We start from the raw sequence: 20552 nt of genomic DNA on the forward strand, positions 1-20552 counted from the left end.
TTCTCCTCCACCCAATCACGTGACGCCCTCGTCACGGATCCCCCCCCTCACGGATCGGCTCCACCGATTGTCCCATTTCCCATTTGATCATAGAGAATTCACACATCTGACAGATAATAACGTGTTCTAATATCATTTATCATCTCTTAAAAGCTCTTAGTGGCATCGAGCAGCCCAAATCTTATACACCTAATCACCGAAATCGAATCGATGTGGACTATTTATCGGTGACACTGAGCTAAGGCTCGCTCCTCTGCTCGCGTTTTGTAACCCTTGATGTGCCGCGAAGGCCGCAGTTCTTATAACTTAAGAAGGAGGTTTTGCGAGGTCTCGCAGGTCTTTCGCGAGCAGAGACAATGGCGGAAAAACTGACGGTCTCCATGCTGCGACGAATTCAGTTCATCCTGCTTATCTTTGTCTCCTCTCAATACCCTCTCGGATTCTCCTCTCCTTCGTCGGATGTGCGGATTCTTAGCGCCGAGAAAAGGGTAAGTGTTACGATCGATCCAATCTTCCCTAGTTCTGCTGTCGATTCATAGTATCAAAATTTGATATTCATACAAAACTTCGAAACCCCCCGGAGTTGCGTGTTGTATCTGTTTTTAAGGAAAAAAAAAAATCAAATCTCGGGAATCCCATCTATCTGTTTTTCTGTTTCTTTTTATGAATTTTGTGCTTGGTTTTTGGTTTTCGTTAAATTAACTTTGCTATTGAATTTTGCTTTCTGGTTTTAGTCGCATGTCTTAAAACTTTATTCGTAGAGGGATTTCCTAGAACGAATGCAGATTGTCATTCTGGCAGTGTTCGCCTTGTGTTATCTTCTTCTTTGTTGGTTATTTTTTTTCTTAATGCTAAACTGAATTTGATGGTAGAACAATATTAATTTGCGATCATGGCATTGTGATTTTTTAATCCTCTTAAGTTTATGGCTTTTTGACTCATCAGCTCGAGGATCAACTACAAGGTCTTGAATTGGATGAATCATCTTTCTTATGAGAAGCTGAAGGGTTCTCTTTTTCTTGCTTGAAAAGAAAAATGAAAGATGGTTTCATTGTTGGATTTGTAGACATTCCGGAATGAAAAGCTACCTGAAACAAAATCTGAAAGTTTTACAGGATAGTTGAGCTTATAATCATTGCAAAGGATTGTTACAGATACTATTCAAATTTTCTGTGTTAAGAATTAGTCTACTAATGCTTCATAAATTCTAACAGTTCATTGTAGCTTCCATTTGTCAGAGCAACCAATGTTTGGAAGACAAATCTGCTTATGCAGTGTCTTGTATGATTTATAGTTGACGTTATCTTTGCAAAAGCATCCCTTGGATGGGAGAGAATTGTGCTCAATAGTGCCTTGGTAGCCTGATATTGTCACTTACCATGCTCTTAGGATAGTTCCTCGAGCTTAAAACCACATGAACAACAACAAGCCTTTATCCCACTAAGTAGGGTCGGCAATATGAATTCTTCTTCTCCATAGTTCCTCAAGCTTAAAACCAAGCGCGAAAAATTAAGCTGTGGAATTAGAGCCCAAGTGATGTAAATATAAACAAATAAAGTGTATATTATAATATGAGTAGATGTGTAAGGTATGGTCACGGTTTTAACAACCTTTTGAAATTCAATCAAAGTGGATGCGAACATTAATATTCTAATTTACTAACACGTTAAAAAGGAATATAACAACATTCTAACTAAATAAGAAGTAATTAATTGCATAAAATTAGAAGAAACATGTTAATATCCTAAAATCAAATTATGAAATAAGATGGATTATACAAACATTAAGCTATTAAAGTAAGATAAGATATAAAATAAAATACTAAAACATCAAAACATAACAATCAAAATAAGTTCGACATTAAACTTTCACTCTCACTTATACCATCCCCCACTTAAATAAGATTATAACAAGTCATCAACATTTGAATTTTTAATTTTAAAGTCCCTATTACTCTCATTATCCAATTAGATTTTATGAGGATCATCGCATGATAAATTATTTATTTTGTGCCTTACCTTTTGTCGTATCTATTATCTCATTCCTTATTATTTTTAATCCCATTTTTTTTTTTCTATTTTTTAATGAATAATCATTAATAAAAATATTAATTAAAATAGTAAATTTGTTGATAATTAAAACTTCAACTTCATAAATTTTTATGAATACATTTTTTTTCTTGTTATTTAGTGTGTAAGGTGCAAATGTTAATTGTTGAAATATATTAAATTTGCTTTTAATTTTGTTTAAAAATTATGGATAGCCTCAAAATTTGAGGTGTCTTTTTGAGGCAAGGCGTGCCCTAAGGCCCGCCTTAGCTTGGGTGAGCGAACACCTTACCTTGAGGCAACGAGAAATAGGCCTTAGTACGATTTTTCTGAAAAAAGCGCTGAGATGAGCCACAAGATGGGCCTATTATTGCGCAATTTTAAAGAAGGCATCTATTTATGTCATGCTTGTCGGGAATATTTTTAAAATCAAATATTTATATACCTACCACTCAATTCATATGTACTTACATATCTAACACCTAAACTTAAATTTTTACATACATGCCACCTTACCTATGCATGAAAAGGTGTCTTTCACTTTCTAAAAGTTAAAATGGTAGTACTTTTGACGTGATATGAAAGATTTGGGTGTTATAAATGTAAAGAAGTAAAATTTTGGTCTTATATATGTGACAACATAGGAATTGAGTGGTCTGTATATAATCACCCCATACAAAATGTGCTCTTTCAAGTGGTGTATTGATCACATGAAATGTCTGCTCATTTGCTACAATTTCCATGCCAATCCTTTTCATATATCTATGGATATGCACAGCTCAAAGGCTGTAGCTGCCATACAAAGATTTAGAGATAGGATTTCTATTTTTCTTCAAATTGTAATAGACTTTTGATACACTCTTTTTCTCTCTTCATTGTGCTTCTCCAAACACATCACTTTTCTATGATTTTTTGGCTAAAATTCACTGCAATTTTGTTTCTTCGACCATCAATGAGCAATTTGAAGAGAAAATAGGGATTAAGTGTAGAGAGGTGTGAGATTTGACCTACAAATTGGAGGAAATTATTGTAATCCATTTTGTCCAAGTCAAAGTCATTATGTAGCAGCTTCAATTCAATAACCACTTATGGATAAAATTCTAATGAATATGAGTTAAGGGGATTAGAAAACCAAATCTGTAACGAATTTAGAATTAGATGCAAATAAAATGAAATTTTTAAAAGGCCTAAACAAATCCTTATTTAAAGCTTCAACAAATTTTTTGAATCAATTGAAAAAAAAAGCTTAATTCAATTCAAATCTCAAATTTCAATTCAAATATTAATCAGAAAGAAAAGAATAAGAAAGATTAAGAAAATGACTGAATTGAATTCAAACAAAATATAAAAAATTCAATAATAAGAAAAAAATCTGAAAGATTTTTTTTTTTTTTGAATGTGATAACAAAGGGAGAACAATACAATCAATGCTAGTAGTGCAAAGAAGTTCTTCAATTTTTTTGTAGAAATGTTGTCCTCGGCCCATATCAAATAATAGTATGATTATATAACCCTAGGAAAGGATGCTTACAGGTCTTGCTCTAACTTGTAATAACATAAAATTTTCATTGTAAAATAGCAAAGCAACCACTCTTTTCAAGCATAGCATAAGACAATGGAACAATCTTGTCGTTGTGCAACTCTATTCCTAAGATTTTTTTAAATGTTTGAAAAGAAATTTATCGCCATGAGATTTTTTTACCTAAATAACAACTCTTGCATGAACACCAAATTGAGCGAATGAATTGACATTTGTGGGTGAATTGAAGAAAAAACATGATTAAAATTTGAATCGAGAGGAGTAACTATTTAAAAATTATATGCATGCTTTGACAATATACATGATGGGAATAATAGAATTAATTTATCTATTGAATATTTTAAAATGTATTTTGGTATACTACATGTTGGGAATTGTAGAATTTCCTCTAATCAATGAGACTTAAATTAATAATTTATTGGTAACTGAAAGTCCTACTCCATTCATGATGGAAACATTCTGTTAGCCTTTGATCCAAGTGTTCCATTAGACACTAGCTACTATTTGTTGGAGTGCTACTTTTTCTTGCTATTGTAAAAACATCTCCTCACAAGTGTTTGTTGGTGAGATTGCTACAACAACAACAACAAAGCCTTAATCCCACTACGTGGGGTCGGCTACATGAATCCTATTTCTCCACTGCGTCCTATTTAGTGTCATATTTTCATTTAGTTCTAGTAAATTAAGATCTTTTTTAATATAATAAGTCCAATTCTTCCTAGGTCTACCTCTGCCTTCCTTAACACAAGTCGAATCTAAAACATCTACTCTCCTAATCGAATCATCAGATGGTCGACGTTTAGTGTGACCAAACCATCTAAGACGACTTTCTCTAATTTTGTCCGTCACAGGAGCTACACCACCCCTATCACGAATATATTCATTTCGCATTTTCTCTAAGTGTAAAGCTACTCATCCACCTAATCATTCTCATCTCGGCAACACTTAACTTATTATTATGCTTCTCTTTTAAAGGCCAACATTCAACGCCATAGAGCATTGCAGGTCTCACCACCGTCTTATAAAATTTTCCTTTCAGTCTAAGCGGTACTTTTCTATCACACAAAAGACCCGAAGCATTCCTCCACTTCAACCAACCAACTTGAATTCTCCTATTAACATCCTCATCTATATCACCATCGCTTTGAACAACGGACCCTATATATCTAAATCGTTCACACTTTTTAATAATTTGATCACCCAAAGTCACACTTCTGTCTCTAGAGCTATTAATACTAAAATTACATTCCATGTATTCAGTTTTAGTTCTAACTTTCATAATTCAAGTTTTTCCTGGGTTTTTTCTCTCGTTTTATCCACGAGAAGGATATCATCAGCAAAAAGCATACACCAAGGTACATCCTCTTATAGATGTTTAGTAAGACCATCCATAACTAAAGCAAAAAAGATAAGGGCTTAAAGCCGATCCCTGATGTAATCCAACAGAAATAGGAAAATATTTGGTCAATCCTCCTTCAGTTTGAATGACTTGAATATAAGTCATATCAACACCTTTCTTCTCGAGGACTCTCCAAAGGATATCTCTTAAAACCTTATCGTAAACTTTCTCTAAATCAATAAAAATCAAATGTAGATTCTCGTAATACGTTTTAACCTATGTTCAATTAGCCTCTCCCATAATTTGAAAGTATGACACATCAACTTAATCCCTCTATACTTTGCACACTCTTGTGCATCACCTTTATTCTTAAAAATAGGGACTAAAATACTCTTCCTCTACTCCTCAGGCATCTTTTTAGTTTTTAAAATAATATTAAAAAGTTTAGTAAGCCAAGAAACTCCCAAATCTCTTAAATATTTATTCACATTTCAATTGGGATCATCAGGTCCTACAGACTTTCTACCCTTGGTTTTCTTTAAAACCTCCTCAACTTCTTTTTTTATTAATGCGACGGTAAAAATGAAACATTTTATTATTATTCACGATATTAAGATCACTAAGGTCGATCATATTTTCAAAAACTTCATTAAAAAGTTTATTAAAGTAACTCACCCACCTATGTTGAATATCTTTTTCAAAGAAAAGTACTTTTTGATTTTCATCTTTAATACAATTTAGTTGAGTTGAATCTTTCCTTTTCTTTTCTTTTTGTTTGGCTAGTTTATACATATATTTTTCATTCTTCTTAGTATATAATCTATTATAAAGATCATTAAAAGCAGAATTTTTAGCGTCAGAGATTGTTGTTTTAGACTTTCTGTGGGCCGTTTGATATTTTTCCTAGATCTCTAAGCTTTTACATTTAAACCAATTTTTATAACATGACTTCTTATATTTTATCTTTTCTTGCACATTACTACTTTTCTTGCACATTATACCACCAACTATTTTTATTTATAAAAATTTTTTCTTTTGATTCTCCAAGCACATTTTTGCTATTTGTTTAATAGTGTTTGTTACTTTATCGCACATAACATTTGCTTCTTCATGAATATCCCAAATTTTAAAATATTGAATTTCACTCATAAAAATAATTTTATTTGTGTCTTTTAAGTTTCTCTAACTAATTTTACGATGCCGAGTCCCAGTATTCTTTATTTTACGACACTTAATCTTAAAATCAAGAACTAATAAACGATGCTGGGTACTTAAATTTTCACTTGGAATGACCTTACAATTTTTACAATCTCCACGATCTCTTATTCTCATAAGAAAATAATCAATTTGTGTTTTATTAGATCTACTCTTGTAAGTAATAAGATGCTCATCTCTTTTCTTGAATAAAATATTAGTAATGATAAAATCATATGCTAAAGAACAAAATCTAAAATAGTTCTACCTTCTTTATTAGTTACTCTAAAATCGTAGCCACCTTGAGTATTTCTGAAGTTTTCTACCACTCTATCAACATGTCCATTTAAATCTCCTTCAATAAAATTTTTTTCTTTAAAAGGTATCATTTGTATTAAGTCTTCTAAGTCATTCCAAAATTTATCATTAGACACTGTATCAAAACCTGCTTGAGGAGCATAAACACTTATAATATTAAAAATCTTAATTTCAATGACAATCTTCAGGGCCATAATTCTATCTCCAACTCTATTAATTTTTATAACATTATCTTTCAAACTCTTATCTATAATTACATCTACACCATTTCTAGTGCGACTCTTACAAAATACTAAAGTTTAAAACCTAAATTATCAATCTCCTTAGCCTTTTCTTCAACCCACTTTGTTTCTTGAGATTGCTAATACCATAAAAAATTGAAAGAAACATTTTTTAACTTCTAATCTGTGAAATTACATGTAGAATTTCATATCACTTCCATAATGCAACTTGATAGATCATGATGATAATGATGGGCAATGGACCCACACCACATAGATCAAACTCAAGATGCCTCAATTGCAGCTGAAACCACTCAGAAAATGTATGTTTGTAGATCGGATTGAGTTGATGCATTCGGTGGATCAAAATTATTGGACTCTCTTAGTCGGTTCGTTGGATTGTATGAAAAGATGATGATGACAGATGACAAACACGACGATATACAAAATGTGTTTGAATTGCATAGTCAACAATCTTAATCGTTCAAACATTGTGCGTTAAAAAAAATGGGATTATGCTGATGCATTTGAAGTTTAGATTTTACCAAGACGAAGCCCCTACAACCAACTTGATCAAAGACAACCACTACAGATGCGTCATCGTACAAATTAGAGCTGAAATGTATTGCTCACCATCAAATCTACTCAAATGTTGTCTTTTTGCAGAATGAACTACGTCAATGTGCTCCTAATGTTGAAATTCGGAGAGCAACCATGATGTTCGAGTGCTCACATGAATGCGTAATGCGAAAATTGCTTGCAAATGAGGTGACGACATGTATTTTGAGATGTGCAAGTTATTAATTTTGTGGAAAGTGATTTACACATCATAAAAATAAAAATAAAAATTAAATTAAATAAAAACTTAAAATAGATTTAATATAGTTATATGTACATATGAATCAAAATTAAAATCTTTATTATTAAATTAAATTAAATTAAATTAAGTTAAAACAAATATATATATATATATATATATATATATATATATATATTTGATCAAAACTGTTCTTTCTCAACTAAGTTTGATCCTGAAAAGGTACGGCATATTTAAGATCTTTGGTAAGAACTAAGAAGAATGTCAAGCTAATTTATTGTCCATAGAATAATTATAGTTTGTTAAACATCAATGAACGTAAAGGTTTTTGAGGGTTATGATAAATTAGTGATCCAAAGAAGCTAATCTTTATGGGAAATAAGTGGGCTTAATTTAAACTTGGAATTGTTCTTTCACATATTTTTTTTAATAATAAAGCTTGAACCAACATTGAGTTAGTGTAACTTTATTGCCTTTCATAGTTAATTTTGCTTGATCTTGTAAATAAGCAGTTACGGGCCTGTAAGGAGCACAACATCGTTTCTAATTATATATACTTACGTTAATAGAACAACAAATTTCAAGCATTTATGAACACAGAAGGTGTAATTTATTAGGTTGCAGGGGCGACGTAATGCCAATGCTGGTAATGGCCTGTTAGAAATAATGGAACTGTAACTTTCTTATTAATCTCCTAAAAGTTTAATTTTGATAACTATATTGACTAAATGCTGAAGTTGTAAAATTGTCAATAGGCAAAGCCTCATTTATTGAGTCAATGGGGAAACTTTCGTAAAAGATATCACAATAGGAAACCCTCAAGCCATAGTCTAGAAATTCATAAGCAACACATTATAGAATAAAAGAATAAGAATCAATTTACATAAAATTGAAGCTTGTTTGTGGTGAAGCATAAAAACTACACATAGGACCTCCCAACTGCAATATCACTAGACATAAGTCTACCCGAAGCAAGGCATTCTCAATTGGTTGGATAGAATAGGGAACCAAAAACAACTAATTGATGGAATACAAGAACTAATTGAAATGCTTGCTATGGTAAAGCAAACTTGATGCAGTAAGCAAAACATTAGAGAACAAATTTCATTCTTATATGCACTATTACTTGAAACATTTTACATCAAACTAAACTAGAAAATTAAAAATAAAGTAACATTAATCCACATGACTTGCATATTCGATGAATACAGTTTATTGGATCTGCATGATTACTTATTCTTGCATGCATTATTAAATTGTTCCTTATGTAAGAGCTCTTTACTCGTATCCTTCTTCATAATAACAAAGTATTTTTAGCACCATTATGGCTGTCTCCAACACACTTGTCACCGTATTCCACTTTTCTCTCGCACCATCATTCTTATGCCCAAATCCGCCCATACCAGCTTCTAACACCTCCATGCCGGCATTCAATGTGATGTTTTTGCTTAAAGCACCATCTTTATTCCATGAGAACTGTAGTATTTACCACCTTTTGTCATTTTTTTCATCATCTGCACTTCACCCTATTTTTTCCCCTAGCCATCATATTCTTTTTTTCCCTCTACTCACGATCATTTCTTCTATTTCTTTCTTATTTATTAGCTTCCACATTACATAGTGCTATTAAAATAATTAAGGATGATGATGAATGAGTAATAGCCAACACAATAGTTGCTTCATTCAAATGAACTCAAGAAAAAATAAGTTTTAATGTCAATAACAAATGTGGTCCCCACTGACAATCTCTAATCTATAGATTGAATTTTTGATGCACCGAGTTGTTGTAAGAAATTGTGTGGCACCTGTTGACCTTAGTAATGATGAAAGTTGATTTAGGCTTTATGGAGCTTTTAAAACCATAATTTTATCACAGTGAGATATTTGTTAGTATGTGTTTGGATACTCATATCATTTAATTTTGTCTTTTTGTACTTTATTTTGATAAAGATTGGGTAAAACTATATATAAGATAAATAAATTTTATTTTGGAATCGTGTTTTACCCTTTTCCGGACGTATATGTCTGATTTTCACAAAAAAATAAGTTATCATCCAATTATTTACTAAACTTTGAGAGAAATTCTTGAATTGAACCATTTTCTAGCGTGCTCAATAATTGTTATATATTCGGGTTTCGTTGCAAAAATATTGTCTTTTATAACTATGATACCCAAGTATAGTACCGCCACTCAAGCTAAAAATATCACATTTTGTATCTCCTCAGGTCAATGTTTTTCAAAATGCGTGATGTTTGCTTCGCTTCGCTGAAACATGCTTCGAAGTTCTAGTTAATTTGCAATTTTTAATTATTGCAATAAACTATTAGAAATTATTCAAAATTTTAAGTCGTAAGTTTGCCATGAATGTTTGCCTTCAATTTAGGATTACATGATATTCTTTTCTATTTCATATCAACTTTTAAGTCATTTTATTTTTCTTATTATTAAGAATATATTTTTATATTAGTAGTTTTATTTAACATATTAGTGTTTTAGTTAATAAAATCAATGTTTTTTTCAGGGATTTGCGTTTTGAAGCAAAATGTAAATCCTCGCGCATCACATTAGGCTTTTCGCTTTGATAACATTACTTCAGGAACTGAGTAGCACAAAGTTCTTTTCACAAACATCTCATGCGTCTTTATGGTGCCTTCCCATTGCTTCCATTATACACACCAAAACTTGCAATTGTAAATGAGCCACTGAAACATGAAGTACTTTGGACGTATGCACTATCTTTTCATTAGTTTCAAGTGACTTTGTATTTGAGAGTTTGATTTTGCTTTTAGCAGTTTAAATCTAGTTTACACATTCTAAAAATAATCAGTCTAAGATAGCTTTGAAGCGCCATCTTTTTCATCTTATAAACATACTATGATGCGATCTTAAGAGTGACCTCTTTTAATTATTCTTTGAATCTCTCATAGCTGTTCATCTTGCTGCTCTTCCTGTACCTTCAATATTCAAAATAGAAAATATTTGTCTCTTGATTCTCTCCTTTAGAAGTCTTATGATAGGATTAAGCCTTAGGCACTGTTGAGTTTTAGCTTCATCAACCCATGAGAACTAATCACCATCCCATTTATGCTCCAAGTTTCACGCATTGACGAGTCTAAAGCGCTACTGCCATCATTGACATTGATATCAGCTGAACTCAACTTATAGCTTGTTTTGGGGTTGCAATAACAATTTATAAAGTCAAATGTGCTGCTATAGATAAATCTTTGTTTGAAATAATTACATAATTTATTTAGAATATGGATGGATGATAAAATTACATATGCTATGTAAAACAGGGGCATCGCTTGACGTAGAATAATGAGATCAATCATAGAAAATTCTTCCAGTCAGTTTTTTTTTTGAAAAGAAATAAAAAATATTTGAGCAAATGCTTGTGTGGTTGTAGTTTAAAAAATAAAGTTTGGAAGTTTTCTCAAACAGCCCCTTATCTTATGATCAGATTAAGCTTATTGATATGCTTCTATTGTAAAGGCATCTTTGTCATCCTGAGATTAAAAAGCTATTCTCATCATTTATGTTTATATTTGTGCAAATGGCTTTTCATACGTATTTGATAGAGCTTTTTTCAGTTTAGTTGTAAGATTTTCATGCAGTATAGAGAAAGCAATATTATTTGAAAGTGATAGCAGCATAGTGCCTCATGCCTATGTATCAAGAAGATTTTTTTCTCGTTAACTCATGCATGCTAATTTTATTTTCTATAGAGGCGTATAAAGCTTATTCCAGTTTAAATAATTAGTATTTGGTATTTAAAATCATTTTAGTTAAACTTCTCGTTCTTTACTTTTCATCATTGTAGTTTTTTCTTGGAACCTAATAACTTGTTTTGAAGCGTGTTGTTGGAAAATATCGGAAGTTAAATTGACGACAGAAAAGTACTACAGAAAACTTAAGACCAAGAACACATGAAATAATGTGGTTCAGTGAAAGTTATCTCATACATTTATGAACACGCTATTTTTACGGGAGTCAAAAGGTGCATATCATAATTTTTTTTCTTGTAATGATCCTCTAAATTTATGAGAAAATGGATAACTAGAAATAATATTAAGTGAATATAGCTCTAAAAGGAAACATATCAAAATGGTATTTGTATGTTATAGTATAAAACAAGTATTATGTGTCAAAGTTTGGTGGTGGTAAGACAAGCATCATAGTCCAAATGTCAAACATGATGGTGCCAGATGCAAGCATTGTGGTGCCCAAAGTTAACATATTGTGTTGAAAATAATAGTGGCATGAGAAGCAAGCATAGAGATTCCGTAAAATATTTGGCTATTTTAAATATTGATGTAAAATAAGGTTTGATTGATATGAACTCGACAAAGTCTCTTAAAATTATAAGTAGATTCTTTCATAACTCTTTTGAAATGTTGAGGCATGTTTTAAGAGGAAATTATGTGCTCCTTTTAAACTTCAATGGGATATTTCTCATGTGGCCATGGAGCAGGTGAGACAAGCTTGATGAACCACGCAATTTCTTGCATTCTTTATAGAAATTTTTTTAATACAATTTTATCTTTGTTTTCCTCCTCGATTTACCTGACAATCATTTCATTTGCTCTCACCATATAAGGGTTTAAGTGTTCTGTGTTTTGAGGTTAAATGAATAAGTGTTTTGTGGCGTGAGGTTTAACTTCATTTTTGTAGTCTATGTAGGCTTCACATTATCGAGTAAAGACTTGGTGCATGCACTTGATAGTGCAAAAAACTTTCATTTGTGGGAAGTAACTTTTAATATTGAGCACTTGTGGAGCCAATAGCACCTATCTAAATGAAAATAAGAACTAAGATTTTAATGCTAGTAATGGCCCTTGCCATCAACTTATTTTTTTGTGTTGATGGATGCCCATCTTTTTGCATATTGGGCTCAATATGGGTTCCCGATATTCCATCCTTCTAACATTTTGCAGCTGAAACGATGAAAACATTTCTTATAGGGCCAAACTTGTATTTATTTTCAGTATGGGCATTGTCTATGCCATTTTTTCTATTATTTTATTTGTGCTAAATGTCATGACCATTCTTATTATTATTATCGTCTTTTTTACTAATTTTTTATTAATTTTGTTACTGTGGTTCCTGAGGATCCTTAAGATGAATGATGATGCTATTTTATGATTTATGAATGATGATTACTTTTAAATTTAAAGTTCTTAATAAAATGTAATGCTTGAAAATTTTTTATGATGCAGTGCCTTGCTGAACTGGTAGTTATTCTTTTTAGTATTTTCTTTTCTTATTCCATTATTCTTCTATTTCTATATTTCTATTTTTATTATTGTACATCCGAAAAGGGCCTTGCTCAGCTAGGCATAGGCTTAGCTCAAGCTAAGTTTGCAAGATATGAGAGACAAAGATAATGAACTTGTCAGGATCTCGAGAAACTCATAAAGTCCATTATAATCACCTAATATCTTACTAGAGCATACTCGCCTAATAACAAGGCCTACTTGCCTAGCGTCAGCACCAAGTTGGCCATGCCAGGATTTTTATGTTGTTTTTTCAAACTTAGGGTGTTGTAAGTGGTCGATTTTATTAATTATTACAAGTATGTGACTTTTTTTGTTAGAGATTTTACGTGGTGTTTGGCTGTAACTGGGATTAGCGTAAAATAGGATTTATCAAATCCGACAAATTCTTCCACGGAGCTTTCACGGAGATGAAGGTCATCGACGAAGGAACAAATCCTTTAAATTTAACTCCTATTCGGATTTATCAAATCCGGATTTACATCTCCATTAGATGGAACACAGGAAGAACACGTGTAGAAAGCAACGTAACACAAAAAAACTAGATTTTACGGTGGTTCGGATTTAAGTTTGATTTTTCTGATGTTTGGCTGGATTTAAGTTAAATCCATGCCTAAATCCTTTTAATAATATGCTACCAAATACCCCTTAGATAGATGTCCACACTCAATTAATTATATGTTTTTTACCCTGAAAACCAATTAAATAGTTTAGTAATGTGTGTGTATGTGTATAAACTTCTTAATTAATGCTTCTGTTTTTGGTCTTTGGTTTTGTGTTTATTAAAGTATCTTTTTTTAGCCTTATTTATATAGGCCAAATGTGGTTGGTTGTGCCCTCTCTGAATGTGTTTGATTGGTTGAATATTCATTTCTATATCAAAGATATGTATATTTGATCAAATTCTTTCTTTTTATTTTTTTGGTTACTCGTGCTCTTCTGAATTATTTTTTGATTTCTCTAACTAATTTTTAACTGTGTTCTTCAGGTTGATTTGACCTCATCAATTGTAAAGGTTTACTTAACTCTGAAGGTAATATACCATAAAAATGCTGTTGGTGGAGAGTGTGATATCCATTGTTGGCTTTTAGAGGCAGTCATTGGTGGCTTTTATGGTGTTGGTGCCATGGATCAAATTCTGTTGTTTATTCCTTTGTTACTCTGCTGTTTTGCTCCTCACTGATGACACAATAAAACCATTTTTAATATTTTTAACCTTTTTTTTGGCACACATTTTTTTGTGTTATTTTGATATGTATAACTTTCAGGTAGAAAATTCTGGGACATCTCATGCATCAGATATTTTTCTTGCATTTTCACCCACAGAAGCTGAACACTTGGCAATAATAAAAGCATCTTTACCTGAGGGCAAACGAAAAAAGAAAAAATATACTCCTCTTGATGTAAATCTCACTGAATTGTCTGATGCACCTAACGGTGCTAAACTCTTTTCTGTATCTCTGATTAACCCCCTACTGGCTGGTGAAACAGCAATTGTAGAAGTGCTTTACATACTGACTCATTCATTAGAGCCTTTTCCAGCAGAGATCAGTCAGTCAGAGTCACAATTGGTTTATTACCGAGACAGTGCAGTATTGCTGTCCCCTTATCATGTTGTGGAACAGATTATGTATATCAAAACACCTACTAACAAGATCGAGTCTTTTACGAGAGTAGACCCGACTAACCATTTGGGTACAGAGATAAAATATGGGACCTTTCGCAACCATCCTCCATATTATTCTTCCCCTATAGTTATACATTTTGAAAATAATAATCCATTTCCGGTGGTTGAGGAGCTTGTTCGGGAAGTGGAGATTTCTCATTGGGGTTCTCTACAAGTAAAGGAGCACTATCAATTAAAACATGCTGGTGCGCGACACAAAGGAGTATTCTCAAGGTTAGTCCTAAAACTGCACAATTTTACTTTATTCATTTATCTTGAAAATTAAGGAAATGTGTTTTCCTTGGTTTATACATACACAAAGGAGTATTCTCAAGGTTAGTCCTAAAACTGCACAATTTTGCTTTATTCATTTATCTTGGAAATTAAAGAAATGTGTTCTCTTTCGTTTATACATATTTCAAAGTAATTATAATTTCTACTTGTGTTTTCAACTTTTATGCTTATGCTTCCAGTAAGTTTTTTACTTTGAAGTGAATTGTTTATGGGGTAAATTTTATGTTGGCAGGCTATTTCACGCAGGTTAATGCATGCAGGCTTTATCTAAATATTTAGTAAAATTATCTTCTGCCATTTATCTTCTTTTGATGAAATGATAAAATAATCTCCATTTTCTCAGTGACCCATACGAAATGTATCATATTCATATGGGATAGGGGTACATGATATGAGTTGCAAGCCACACTGGCCACTCTCTTTTGCTCATCCCTTCTGTCTCGTTTTCACTTTCCCATCCTCTCTCTCTCTCTCTCTCTCTCTTTTCTATAACAAAACGTAGTTTTAAGGTTGATCTAGCTGTTGAGTACATCTTCTACTTGTCTCAACCCTTGATCTTTATCGTCAACTAATTTATGAGTAAAGTTTCAGAACCCATATGGGGCATCATTGTACGAAAATCTAGTGATTTTAACCGTTAGGGATTTTGGTGAATGCATTAAACTTAATTGAGAGATTTATTAAAACTCTACAATGAAGAATTCAAAGAAGAATTTTAAAAGGCGGGCCAATATATTGTGAGTGGTTAATCTCATTTGTCTAGATGCAATTTATCTTACACAGAAGAAAAATAATGGTTTATGTTTGTGTGTTTAGTATTAATTATTTTTTAGGTTAATGCACCATCATAGGTTATAGTGGGAACATTAGAATTTTTTTGAAGGTGGCATCATTTATAATCTTAGAGGTTGTTTGGCTGAATGAGTTTGTAGTGTAAAGTAAATGGAATGCAGGGATTTTCAAAATGTGTTTGGTTTGATGAAAGTGGAATGCAGTTTAAAATTTTAGGCTTTGTTTGAGATCACATTTTTTTTTTGTTTTTGTTTTTTGTTTCCGAGTCTGTTTTGTTTTGATTTTGTTTTCTGTTTTATGTTTTTAGAAAACACGTTTGATATTGTTTTGATCTATCTGTTTTTAAAAACAAAAAATATAAAAATATGTCTATTTGAGTATTTTCTATTTTTTTTAAGAAAAACTTATAACTTTAAAAAAACCAATTCTAACTATATAAATGTCATACTCATATATATAGAAATTGTAATAATGTTACAATAATAATATCAAACTCGACACATCCAAATATTAAAATAAAATATTTAGATGTTTATATCAAACACGTTTAGTCGACATTTTGTTTGGCGGACGGCTTTGATCGGACAAACAGATCTCATTTGCCACACTGCACTCGAATTGGATTGAAGTTGGCTTAATCATTGACGAATTTGTCCTGACGACCTTAGATGACAAAACGGACTGCGCGAGCGCGTTCAGAACGTCAATTTTGCCTAGAGAGAACACTTATATTGTTGGGATTCTGCGCACGAGCAACATTGATTTTTCCTTTTTTTTCCCTTCCTAGAAAAAAAAGGGATTATATAAACTTTTTTCTCCTTACCAAAAAAAAAAAAGCAGGATTTCTACCCTATGAGTCGATTTGATCTGAATTTACTTGTTGACTCCCTCCGTGGGTTGGTGGGTCTAAGTAGACATATCACTAACTAGCCCATAAATTATACTCACCAATCAGCCAATCTAATTTGACCTATCAAGTTCTTTGGGTGTGAATATATAAGCTGTATTATGAGCTCATGTTAATCTCGATTCAATTTAAAATTTGACACAATGAATTTTAAAAAGAAGCAACATGAAAAACATAATGAGTCATCCTAAAAAAATAAATAACAAAAAAGAAAAAAAAAGAAAAAAAGAACCGATAGAAATCTCCAAACTCCATAAAAAAATTCTCATAGAATCCACTACATGTGAAATATTTCTATTCCATTAAATTTGCATTTAGATCTGTATAAATAAAAATTCTGCAAATATAATAAAGATCTCAAGATAAAGCTGATAAGATATAATTATTCCTAATGTTAAGAAAATATTTCTTTCCAGTTGCTTATTGGATCTAAGACAGACCTGTGTCAAGATCATGATTATTGGTGGAAGGAGGAGGTTTGTGTTTCGACTCCACTGGTCGCTCCAAAGTGCCATCGACACTCTGCATCTCGTTCGCTGGCGGTTTCCTCCTCCGCTCCTGCTTGCCACTGTCTTCGACGTTGTCCTTGCTGTACGTTCCTCTCTTTCGTAAACCTCATGTGTAATGGGTTTCATATCGGAGATATTAGGCGGGTGACACGATTCGCTGTGCTTCTGTTCTTAAATTTTTTTTTTTCACTTTTTGCTGCTTTGGCTCCTCGGAGAAAACGACCAAATTAGGATGAATTTTTTGAGAAGACGACCAAATTAGGGTTGTGTTTCGACTCCACTGGTTGCTCCACTTAAAAGTCAGTTACTGCGATAAAATATAGGGAGTGAAAGAAAGTAGTCTAAAAGTTGCTGGTTGCAGACAGGTGGGGGGAAGATATTGAGTAGTTTTTCTAAGAGACATCGTTTTTTTTTTCCAGTTGCAGGATTATGACATGCTGTAACTTATGTCCATTACTGTTGTAGTTTCAAGGTCAAATTGCAATTATAATGTTCTTGAAGTAGCAGCGAAGAAAATTACTTCAATTTGTTAGAAATACATTATTTCAACTAAAGTTGACGATTTCTATTAAATTTATTCATTTAATTTAGCTATTTTTTCAAGCCAAGTTATTTTATACAAACTGAAAAATCTAATCTGAAGATAAGCATGTTATGTAAAGCATGCTTAGAAATATAGCAGAACAACATTCTATCAATAGTCTTCAACACCATTTTACTTCTAAAGAAATGTAGCAGATTAGTATATTTTATTCTTTCAATCAAGTTAATTATGATTTTCTATCATTTTTCTCCATCGCTCGGTCTTTCTTTTGATTTTTTCTTTCTAACTTGCCCATTGATTTTTGAGAAAGAGTTGGTGGTAGCTGCAACTCAACTACAATGTTTAATCACGCATAAAAAATATCTCGTGCATAAATTTATTAAATACAGCTATTTTTAAGCTAATTGTGAAGAAAAGATCCTGAATGCTGGAAACTTATTACTCAGTTCTTTTGGCCGCTTATTATATTTGCCAAACTTCATTCATAGGCTTGAATACCAGGCAAGGCCATCCATTAATGGCGCCTCATCATTCAAACAACTTCTTGCAAAACTGCCTCCTCGAGTTCACTCAGTATATTATCGAGATGCAATCGGGAATATTTCATCATCACATTTGCGCACTGATTATCAGAAGGTAATTTAGTATCTTTTATTACTAGATATTGGAGAGAAAAAGGTTTACCGTGCAAAACATCATGAATGCTTGTCTCTCAGCAGTTTTTTCAAAGTTTTCTGAATGAATTACATTTTTTCTTAAGAAATAAATCAATGTTACAAATATGTATGCATACATATATTTATGTGTGTGTCTGTGTGTGTGTGTGTTGTGAACAGTGCAGATTGATTGCATTAGTTAACCATGCATTTAACCTTGCAACTCATCCGAACTTGAAGCTAACTATGCGATATTTTTTTATAAATCCAAAGCAGCAGCGATCTAAAAATGTAGTAAATGAATTTAAATACACAAATTCGAGCTTGCATTTAGTAGGATGCTTTTACTTCAGTGGCATAAATCTTAGATTTGATTTATGCAGCAATAGGGACTCAAACCCTGTGGTAATCTATGATGCATTGACACACATGGACATGCATATAGGGCACATGATATTTCAATAACATAGGTCACAAATCTTGTTGGGCACTACATTTAAGTTTATTACTCTAAATATGAGAAATCATGATTTTCATAATCGAGTGTCTAAAAGGTGTTGAAGCAGTGTAAAAAGTCTTTAAAAGATAAAAAAGGTTCCTAAAGTGGTTGAGCATCGAACTGCATAAGAGTGAATTAAGTTTTTTGTAATTAATCAAGGGGGATTTTATCTTATGACATTAATTAGTCTTATGAATTTAGAGGTGAATATGGATAGATAGAGAGAGAGAGAGAGAGAGAGAGAGAGAGAGAGAGAGAGAGAGTGATTACCACTAGAATGCCTGTACCTTTCATGATAGAAGCTTAGAAAGGGGGATAGAGGAGAGAGGGAGGCTTATTGTGAGGTTTATGGAGAGCCAAAACTCCCCCTTTTTTGTTATGAAAATGGTGGTTGGAATGTTTAACGAGATGATATCGTGACATTATCACGTTTCCTGGTGTTGAGGTGGGGCGAGATATTAGTTACCACTCTAATGTCCTCTATGCCAAGATACAAATTTTGGGAGGGGAGAAAGCAGTGTGTGGGGGGTTGGGGGTGAAGGGGTGATAAGCCTTTAAACCAAAACTTTTGCTTTTGTTGGTTTTTTTTATAAAAAAATGTGGTTGTGAGAGTAAGGGGATGACTTAACGACATTAATTACCACCACAATATTCTTGTTTTGTGGTGTTGTGGTGGGAATCTCCATGTTGTTAGATAGTTTTATTGAGAATGATAAACATCACATCTCAAGTATCAGTTCTGTTTGATTGTAGTAGTATAATTGTCAACTGTGTCATGCAGTGAGAATTGTATAGTTATATAAACATTTTGAAGCTATTAAAAATACTTCTTTCTGTTACCGATTTTATTTTTTGCATTTGAACCTAATTTTGCTTATTGTTGTCACATTTACAGTCTGAATTGGAAATAGAGCCTCGTTATCCATTATTTGGAGGTTGGAAGGCCAGTTTTGTGATTGGTTACTCGGTACCTCTGGAAGATTTCTTGTTTGAATCGCCTGATGGACAACATTATTTGAACTTCAGCTTTGGATGTCCTCTCTATGAAACTCTTGTTGATTCTATAACTATTAAAGTAAGTTTCCGCTTGTACTGTTTGATTTTTTTTTTTTAATTTCATTTGGGCTAATCTCATGCCATTCACAATTTTTCACTCTCACTTCGTTAACCTGCCTTTGCACATTACTTCTTTAATGTTCCTTGCCATCTTCTGCTTATGTCTTTTCTGAATGGTCCCTGTTGTACATTAGAAAAACATCTTTTAATACTTGAAAACTGGAGCCAATTTTGCATATTTACCGAATTGATACTTGAAAACTCTGTTAGACAACATAATTCTCTAATTTTTTTATCACTCCTAGAATACCCTTATCACAATCCTAAAATAGAGGAGTTTATAGATGGTGCTTTGTGCTTTATCTTTCTTTTTTCTCCTTTTTTTGTTGGAGAATTGAAATTAAATAGGTTTATTATTAATATTATTTTAATTATTTAGGTCCCGACTTAAAGAAAATACAAATCAAAATTTTTATAAATTGATAATGTCATTCCTCTCATGTTTATACTATGAAAAAGAAGTATCTTGATAACAGCAATATATTCTCCTTCATTTGGAGATATTCTCTACATCAATGTTTGTGCCCCAAGTTTCTTGTTCCATTTTTTTTTATTATGTGGAAGTCATCATCCTTGGCATTATCATCATTATTATCCTTATCCTAATTATTTGGGGACAGCTTCGTCAATCCTCATTTTTTTATTCATTTTATTGAGTGCTGCCTGAGATGTTGAACCTATTCTCCATAGAACATTTTGAATAATTCTATTCATGCACAATTAGGCCTCCTGCACACTTCTCCATTCCAATCCTCTAACTTCAATTTTATCTACACGTCAAATGGGTGCTTCTTCTACCCAATTTTAATTTGTTGTTT

General features: G+C 32.3%; 1 protein-coding gene across 1 annotated transcript in view; it reads left to right on the forward strand.

Moving 5' to 3' along the window:
* Positions 1 to 247: 247 nt before the first annotated feature.
* Positions 248 to 20552, forward strand: part of LOC110026631 (dolichyl-diphosphooligosaccharide--protein glycosyltransferase subunit 1B) — a 30881-nt gene continuing 10576 nt past the window's right edge. Inside the window, exons 1-5 of the mRNA XM_020727641.1 lie at positions 248 to 488; positions 13740 to 13784; positions 14020 to 14651; positions 17952 to 18099; positions 19514 to 19693. Coding sequence (XP_020583300.1) covers positions 357 to 488; positions 13740 to 13784; positions 14020 to 14651; positions 17952 to 18099; positions 19514 to 19693 — 1137 coding nt within the window. The 5' untranslated portion in view covers positions 248 to 356. The remainder of the gene's footprint in view (positions 489 to 13739; positions 13785 to 14019; positions 14652 to 17951; positions 18100 to 19513; positions 19694 to 20552) is intronic.

This window comes from Phalaenopsis equestris, unplaced genomic scaffold (genome assembly GCF_001263595.1).
Source record: "Phalaenopsis equestris unplaced genomic scaffold, ASM126359v1 Scaffold000002, whole genome shotgun sequence".
In the NCBI taxonomy this organism is placed as follows: Eukaryota; Viridiplantae; Streptophyta; class Magnoliopsida; order Asparagales; family Orchidaceae; genus Phalaenopsis; species Phalaenopsis equestris.